Genomic DNA, 8,343 nt, shown 5'->3' with positions numbered 1-8,343 from the left:
CTCAAGTCCCACCCCTCCACCTGCCTGTGGTCCAGGCCTGGCCGACGCCCTGGCCAGGTTGAAAGTATGTTGAGACCCCCCCCCCATCCTCCACCGGCGAGCCCTGCCTCAGTTTCCCCCAGAGGGAGCCCTCAACCAGCCAGATGGTTCTTGCCTCTTTGGGCTAATAAATATCAAAAGGCTTTCGCAGCCCCTGGGTGGCCCAGTGGGTTGAGGGACTGACTCTTGATTTCTACACAGGTCATGATGTCAGTTTGTGAGATGGAGCCCCCCCACCCCCACCTGTCCGGGCTCTGTACTGACAGTGCAGGGCCTGCTTGGGATTCCTCCGCTCCCTCTCGCTCTGCCCCGCCCCTGCTCACATGCACACTCTCTCTCCAAAATAAATAAATACAACTTTTTTTTTAAATGCTTGGGGCGCCTGGGTGGCTCAGTCGGTTAAGTGTCCGACTTCCGCTCAGGTCATGATCTCACGGTTCATGGGTTCAAGCCCCACGTCGGGCTCTGTGCTGACAGCTCAGCCTGGAGCCTGCTTCAGATTCTGTGTCTCCCTCTCTCTCTGACCCTCCCCTGTTCACGCTGTCTCTCTCAGAAATAAATAAAACATTAAAAAAAATTTTTTTAATGCCTTAGGAGTGCCTAGGTGGCTCAGTTGGTTAAATGCCCAACCTTGGCTCAGGTCATGATCCATGGGTCCATGGGTTTGAGCCCCATGTTGGGCTCTGCGCTGACAGCCCAGAGCCTAGAGCCTGCTTGAGGTTTTGCGTTTCCCTCTCTCTGCCCCTCCCCTACTTGCGAACGGTCTCTCTCTCTCTCTCTCAAAAATAAATAAACATTAAAAAAAAAATTCTCTCTCTCTCTCAGTAGAATAAAAATAAGTATGTGTGTGTGTAAGACTTGACTACAATTACATACAAAAGGTGAACAGATGTTATCTCTACGGGCTGGGATTTGGGAAAATTTTTACAGCCTGCTTTTCCTTTACATGAATTTTCTAGAAAACATTTTCTAAGTTCAAAAAGCAGAAGTCTTGCTTTTTTGGGGGGTAAAAAAAAGTTTTAATCACCTGGTAATCAAGAAGTATCAGATTTCCCAGCCCTTGGCCTCCCCCAAGTGCACTGGGGTCAAGGTACAGGTTCCTTCCTGGAGACTCCCAGGGCGGCCCCCCAACCCCAGCGTCAGCCTCAACGTTCCCTTGTGGGAGCCCCCGTCAGCTCCCACCTCAGCTGGGGGACAGCATGCCTACCTGTGCCCAATCTCGTGGGCGATGGTGACCCCCAGGTCAAAGCCGGTATCCTCAGTGATGAGGCAGCTCCAGGATGGGGAGCAGACACCCCCAAGCTGGGTGACCCCCCGAACCTGCCGGTTCCCGTCAGGCAGCTCCAGGTCAAATCTTGGGAAGAGAGAAGAAACTTGGCTGGTGCTGAGCGGCCTGCCCGCTGCCAGGCCTCCTTTGCGGGAGGGGCAGCTCCCAGGCAGGCTGGCAAGCCCCGGGGGAGCGCGGCCACCTGGTGATGTAGAGGGCCAGGTCGGCATGGCCGGGGTCCGCAGCGTCCTCGGCGCGGAGGGTCCTGCTCCACTCGCAGACGCTCAGCAGTGAGGCCGTGAGGTTGGCTGTGATATTTGGAGCCTCCTAGGGGCCAGAGCCGGCGTTTATGGGGCCTGCACCACAGTGCCCACCGCGACCCTGTCACTGTCCACGCCACAGACGGGGAGGGCGACCAGAAGAGGCAGAGAGGGCGGAATCGGGATTTCCAGGGACTCTGGGCTCCCAGCTTGGTGCCCACCTCGGGCTGAGTCAGGATGACCATCTTGACCAGATGCACTCGGAACTGAGCCCCCAGGGATGGGTCCCTCAGCAGCTCGGACCCCTGTGGAAGGGCAGGAGGGAGAGGTGACTGGTGGGTGGGCGGGGGCTGTGGGGGTGGGGCCTGGAGAGGCCACTCCCCCAGCAGGGGTGAAATGCTGGCCCGGGCTGGAGGCCCTCTGCAGACATGGGCAGACAGATGTGTCCTGGTCCATGGGATGCAAATAATTATCATTAGTCTAGAACGTTCCACGCCAACACTGCTTCTCTCTCACCAGATTCACCCTGTCCATTCTCACGTCTGTCCATCCACCTGAAACACCTTTCTCCCCACCTCTGCTTGTTTCCCCTGCGCATCTCCAGGACGGTGCGCGCGGGCCTCCCCTCCCTCCATACACCCTTTCCTTGGGTACCCCGGAGAGAGGTTCCCCCCCAACCAGGCTCCTGGCGCTCCCTCTCTCTATCTCTCGGCACATCTGTCAAGACGCCCATATCGTGGTTGACCTGTCTGTGGCTGTCTGCAGCAGCCTGTCCTCTGAATTAGACGTGGCCCCCCCGAGAGAGAACTCCGCTGTCACTGGCCTCGGCTAACCTGAGTCTGAACCCAAGCTCTGCCGCGTCCCACCCGTAGGCTCGGGGCCTGCTAACCAACCTGGGAAGCTCAGGTCCCTAATCTGTGAAGTGGAGGTAATGCCTTCCGTGGCTGTTGGTGGGCTCAGGAACGATGCCACGGGCACAGAGTGGGGGCCCGGCTACGAAAATGGCTGTTACCACCGCCAGCCACCATATGGGCACAAGGCAGGCTGGTATCTACACTGTCCCAGATCCTCGTAAGACACATCAAATGAGCACAGGGAGTATGGCTCGATTACGAATTTCAGTGTATTCGAACTGGGAGGACACCCCCCCCCCCACAAAGATCGAAAACTAGAGATTTCAAGTGACTAAAAGGAAATGTTTTTCCCCTCTGGGGCTGCAGGCAGAGACCTGTGCACTTGAGGCAGGTCTGCCAGGTACAGGACCACATGGGTGTGTCCCTGAGGCCCGGAGAACTGACAAGGGACAGACAGGGGTTTGATGGCCTGCCGCTCTGAACCTGCGGGGACTTGTCCTTTAGCCCAAAACAGGTGGGCATACCTGAGGCACAAAGTGGTGCAACGCACCACGCATTCTTGGAGGGCAGGCTCTGCCCACCCTCCATGGCCAACTTGCAGAGGCCGGCCGGCTCCTTGCCCCCCGCCCTGGCACTGGTATTCATCCCCTGATATGGAGGAAGCTTGCCTGGTGGCCCAGAGCAGTCACTCTGTGTGTGGGGGGTGCGGGGGGTGTCATACGCGTATTCTCAGGTGGCTGGGAATGGGGTTCCACGTGGTCTATTAGGTTACACGTGAGCATTGGGTTGTTGAAACGCCCGTTTCTTGGCTTACCCTGCCTCTCCGAGATGGCCATCAGTGGGGGTCATTCTTCCCATGCCACATTTACCCCTAGAAGCCAAGGGGAGGCGAGCAGAAATGGGGGTGCCCCAAGAAAGGGAACTGAGAGAGGCCAGTGTAGGGTACCCTGGCTGGTGCCAGGGCAGTGCTGGCCGAGTTTCCCAAGGAGCAAATGGACTTCAGGACAGAGGCCAGATCTGAAGGTCCCCTGGAGAGAAGGGACCCAGTAGCAAGAGGCTGTGGGGGCCACTAGGGAGCCCAGAGGGGTTCCAGGACCTCACCCACCTCCACTCCGGGTGAGGGAGGGGTGGAGGAGGAGGAAGCAAAGGGCAGACCACACCCTTCCCCAAGGCCCTGGGCCCCAAGCATGACCCCAGCCTCACTTAGGTTTCTACCCAAGTTCAACCCAAGTTCAAACTACCAGATGAACCAGCCCCCTCCCATTCCACCCCAAGTCCCTGGTGTGGGGCACTGTGTCCAGAGGTTCCCAAGTGCCACCCCTTGTGGCTGGCACCATCCAGGGGGCCTGCGCCCCAAGGGACACTCACCATGTTGAGGTTCGTGAGCACATAGCGCTCAGTGTCCTCCTTGTGAGCCTGGTAGACGTCGGGGCCCACGGCCACCAGCAGCTCCAGGTGCAGGACCCTGTCGGCAGCCCATCTCCGGAGGCGGCCAGGGGAAGGGGGGCGGCCTGGGGAGGGAGGGGGCGGGGCTGAGGGTGAAGGTTCTGGAAAGCAGAGGACCCATAGCTTTGGCCGCCCACAGCCAGGTCTTTCTTGGACTCGGGAGACACAGCTGTGACCTGTCCCTGCCACTTATCCCGCCAGGGGGCCCAGTCCTCTGCTTTCTCCTGGGGAATGTGGGGAGCGCAGACTGAGAGCGCCTGTCTTGGACCCAGCCCCAGCCCCCGCCCCTGCCTTGGGCCCTCGGGAGCTGGCCTCCAGGCTCCTCAGAAATCAGTGGTCTCAGAGGGTTGAGGGGCCCAAGCTGTTGAAAATCACTTTATGTCGTGACTGTCAGAAGCGGTGGCTGGCCCAAGACACTGCTGGGCCTTGGACTTCAGCCCACCCCCAAGGCCAGATCCCATCAGTGACTAGGCATTCCGGAGCATTTGAAAGGACCAGGCCGCAGGGCAGGGCCCAAGGAGGGAGCTATCTCGTGGCTTTTATGTTGGTGTCTCCCCAGGGTCCCGGCGCTGGCTCTGTCCCCGTGCTGCCCCCCTCTGGGCACATGCTGGAGAACAGGGTCATTCCAAGATGGCCAGGAAGCCCGAGACAGCACCCTGCTGTCACCTAGGTGCAGCCGAGGGCCCAGATGAGCAGGCCTGAGCGGCAGCAGGGCCAACTCCAAACCTGGTCGCGCCCCTGGGCAGCCATGTAAGCCCGGAGCGGCCACCTTCTGTCTTTGGGCCTCCGTGTTCCCATCTGTGGCATGGAAAGTACTAGGATCAGACGTCCTGGCCGTGTCCCAGAGAAGGGAGACCCCAACTGCGCATGTCTGTGAACGATCTTTGTGATCTGTGCGAGGCTGTTCATCAGCTGGAGACCTGGCCGTCCACCTACAGGACAGCTGCGGGCATGGCCGGTGGCCACGTGTCCCCCCCACCGCCTGCCCATCCCCCAGCACCCTGAAGACCACGACTCAGCTGGGCTTGTGCCATTCTGCACAGCCCCTGGGCGCTGGGGAGAGCTGGCCTTCCCCCAGGGCTGTCTCCCTCTCCCAGGAGCTGTACCTCGGATGACCTGGGGGGCCTCAGGGACTGTGGGGGCCTCGGGGACAGGCCTGTGGATCAGGTGGGGCCGCGCACGAACCCAAGGAGGCAGCAGCGCCCAGTGCCGCCTCTGCACCGGCCGGACGTGAAACCTGTCCGCACCCACCAGGATGTCGCCCTCCTGGAGAAGAGAGAGCAGACAGGCACGTAGCCCACCCACCCCACCGCAGGACAGGGCCCCTCTGGGACATGATGCTCACCAAGTGGCCCGAGCAATAGGTGACCCTGGCCACCGCGCCCAGGGGTAGGAGGGGGCGGCCTCCAGTGAAGCAGAGACGGGGCGGCCGCCTCAGGAGCCGGAGGGAGGCATTCAGCACGAGCTCACTGGTGAAGGAGGTGGCGAGGAGGCTCCGCTCCAGCGGGAAGGAGATGGCAAAGAGCTGTCCCAGGGCGCGTAGGGAGCAGCTGGGGGCCCTGCAGGGAGGCCCCGAGGGCCCCTCCTCACAGATGCAGGTGAGCGGGGCCACGTCGAATTGCGGCACTGTGGGACAGAGGAGGCCGCCTTGCTCGCTCACCCCTGCTCAGTCCTCTGTGTCTTCCTGCCCCGGCGAGGGGGCCCCGATTCATTCCCTTTGGTGAGTGGGGAACAGGGCTGGCCTGGAGCCCGAGGGGCCTGGGTTCAGGTCCAGCTCCTCCCAAGCACACAGTGTGGTGGGCTGCAAGTTGCCTCTCCAACTGGGACCTCACCCCGGGGCAGACCAGCACTCGGCACACTAGCCTCGCCCCAGAATACGGCTTGAGGGGTGGTCTGAACCCCAACAGGCAGAGCAGGTACAATCACAGCTTCTCTGGCCCTTACAGAAGAGCAGACGCCCAAGGCCAGCCTCCCCACCCTTCCCCACGGATCTGCCTCACCCCAAAGTAGCCCCCAGGCCCCAGGAGGTCCCACCCCCTCAACCCCAGGCGGCCCCAAGCAGTGCTCTGTGTGCATGTGACCCAGGCAGCAGGGAATTCAGTCACAGATGGGACATCCCCTACTGATCTCCACCCTGACCACCAGCCCACCCTGCTTCTGGTCTCCAGCAGCTTTCACATCAATGGCCCGACTGGGAAAGGGGGCTAGGGCCCCAGGGAAGTCTGAAGGCGTGGCCGGGAGCAACAGGGGAGGCTCTGGCCAGAGCCCGGGCCAGCGCCTATCTTGTTTCTCACGGAAAGGATAAATATTTCCATGTCCATCCATGGCCAGAAATGCTCCTGCAGCACAGCCAGCCCAAGGGAGGCCCGGGAGCAAAAAGGACCAGCTAATTAGGAACCATTCCCTTGAGATACTGAGCAGAAGCCTGGGGTCAGAACCCCAGCTCGGCCCAGGACGCCTGGACCAGCTTTCACTGACTTGGCAGAAGCGTGGAGTTCATGAACAGGAATGACGGCAGCTTCACCTCCTCCCAGGACCTCCCCACCAAGCGGAGCCCTGCCTCAGTGCCGAGATGCCCCGCAGGCTCCGAGGACCTCCCTCTGCTGAGAACACCCCAGACAGGTACCTTTTAAGGTAGCATCAGGGCCAAAATAAGAAGTCACTTCCTCTGGCTCCAAAGCTTGGAGAAATTGCTGCAGGACAGAAAAGGCCAGGGAAAAGAGGGGCGGGGAAGGGGGCGGGAGAGGGGCAAGGCAAAGGAGGAGGGGAGCCAAGGTGGGGGTGGGGGACGCGCAGTAATGAGAAGCCCTTTCCTTTCTCTGTAAACACACTGTCCCCGAAACCCCAAGCTCAGACCGACCCCCCTCCCAGTGCAAACCTGGAAGATGAAAGGACACCCCCACTCTGCCCAAAGGCTGTCTGGGCAGCCCCGTCTCTCCCCCACCCCCCACCCCCGGGGCACCCTCTGTCAGCACCCAGAAGAGCTCAGATTGCCAGCCCCAGGGCACCCGAACACCTCGGCTCCTGCACATTCGCCCACCTGCTGGAAACCGGACAGTCCCCGGCAGCCCAGGAGAAAGAAGGAAGTGAGCATTGTCCCCACGCATCTCCCCCAGGGGCGAGGCTCCCTCATCCTCAGGAGAACCCGCCTGCGGCAGAGGGAGAGAGCCTTGTGACTGGAAATCTGCCCAGCATGGGATGTGGCGGTCCCCAGGGGGCCGGAAGAGGAGGCTGTGTTTACTCTTGGGAGCTTCCTCCCAGGGCAGGGGCCACGGGGGTGGGCAGCCTGAAGGAGGCTCTTGCACTAGGCTGGTCCTTGGTCTGCAGCGCAGGACCCTATACCCCGGAACGGGGCGGAGCCAAGCAGCGCAGTCTGGAGGAGGGAGCACTGGACCAGGAATCTTAACATGTGGACCCAGGCATGATTCTAGAACTGGGTCTGGGTTACTCTCCACGGGCTGACGACAGGCTGTACCAGAGACAGCGACATTGCAGCCTCAGCAACCTGCTCACGTCCACGTCCACAGACACCCCACGATCTGCCCTGCTCTCCTGTCCTCATTCCCCTTTGTCAACCTAAAATAGTCAGGAGGTGATTGATAATTACACAAGCACATTTACCTGGGATCGAAGAAGTGCAATTTGGGGCACATAGATTTGGGTCACAATCCAAATAGTGCCCCACTAGGAAGCAAAAGTCAGGGGCATCTACAGCAAAAACACACTGGCTGTGGGGCGCCTGGGTGGCTCAGTCGGTTGAGCGTCTGACTTCGGCTCAGGTCATGATCTCATGGTTCATGGGTTCGAGCCCCGCGTCGGGCTCTGTGCTGACAGCTCAGAGCCTGGAGCCTGTTTCAGATTCTGTCCCTCTCCTGCTCATGCTGTCTCTCTCTCTCTCTCTTTCTCAGAAATAAATTAAACGCTAAACAAATTTTTTTTTACAAAAAGAAATAGACTGGCTGTATACACTGCTTGCAGAGAACTTTGGACTGGTGCTGGTGGCAGAAAGGAGATCTGTGTAAGACAAATCTTGACTAACGCTGTCGCTGAGCAATCCTTTCACTCGCCAATCGCAAGGGTTCAGTCCTTGAAGCATGTGCACTTTGGCCCAGTTCAAAAGTTCATGGTTCCACTGGTGATAGCAAGACGTGCATATGGCCCATCTCCTTATGGACTCCAGCTCCATTTTAAAACCCCGTGACATAAGTGACCCTGTTGCGTTTCACCCTCCTTGCCCAGTGCAGATGCCGCCCCCCACTGAACCCACCCCTCACAAACACTCCTCTGCTTTCCCCTCACTCTCAGCCACTGCTGAGTTTGTGCCTGCCCCCCACCCCCCGCCCGTGGATAGTCACAGAACCACACCATATGTCCCAGACCACCTGGCAGCCTCCTCCACTTTCTGGAATGTTCTCAGCCATACTCTCCAAAGCACTGTTTCACACTCCCTGCCACCTCCAGGACACCCCCCCCCCCC

The 8,343-nt window shown here is 59.8% G+C and overlaps 1 protein-coding gene across 1 annotated transcript in view; it reads right to left on the bottom strand.

The window, feature by feature from the left end:
• ADAMTS13 (ADAM metallopeptidase with thrombospondin type 1 motif 13) overlaps positions 1 to 7,038 on the bottom strand; it is a 29,276-nt gene extending 22,238 nt beyond the window's left edge. Inside the window, 8 exon segments of the mRNA XM_077774646.1 lie at positions 1,247 to 1,393; positions 1,509 to 1,633; positions 1,788 to 1,871; positions 3,789 to 3,931; positions 4,973 to 5,132; positions 5,212 to 5,492; positions 6,493 to 6,559; positions 6,907 to 7,038. Of these exon segments, the coding sequence (XP_077630772.1) occupies positions 1,247 to 1,393; positions 1,509 to 1,633; positions 1,788 to 1,871; positions 3,789 to 3,931; positions 4,973 to 5,132; positions 5,212 to 5,492; positions 6,493 to 6,559; positions 6,907 to 6,999 (1,100 nt within the window). The 5' untranslated portion in view covers positions 7,000 to 7,038.
• Positions 7,039 to 8,343: the final 1,305 nt, after the last annotated feature.

The sequence above is a fragment of the Crocuta crocuta genome, unplaced genomic scaffold (assembly GCF_008692635.1).
Source record: "Crocuta crocuta isolate KB4526 unplaced genomic scaffold, BGI_CrCroc_1.0 scaffold458, whole genome shotgun sequence".
Lineage (NCBI taxonomy): Eukaryota > Metazoa > Chordata > Mammalia > Carnivora > Hyaenidae > Crocuta > Crocuta crocuta.
This window is presented reverse-complemented; position numbering and strand designations above follow the sequence as displayed.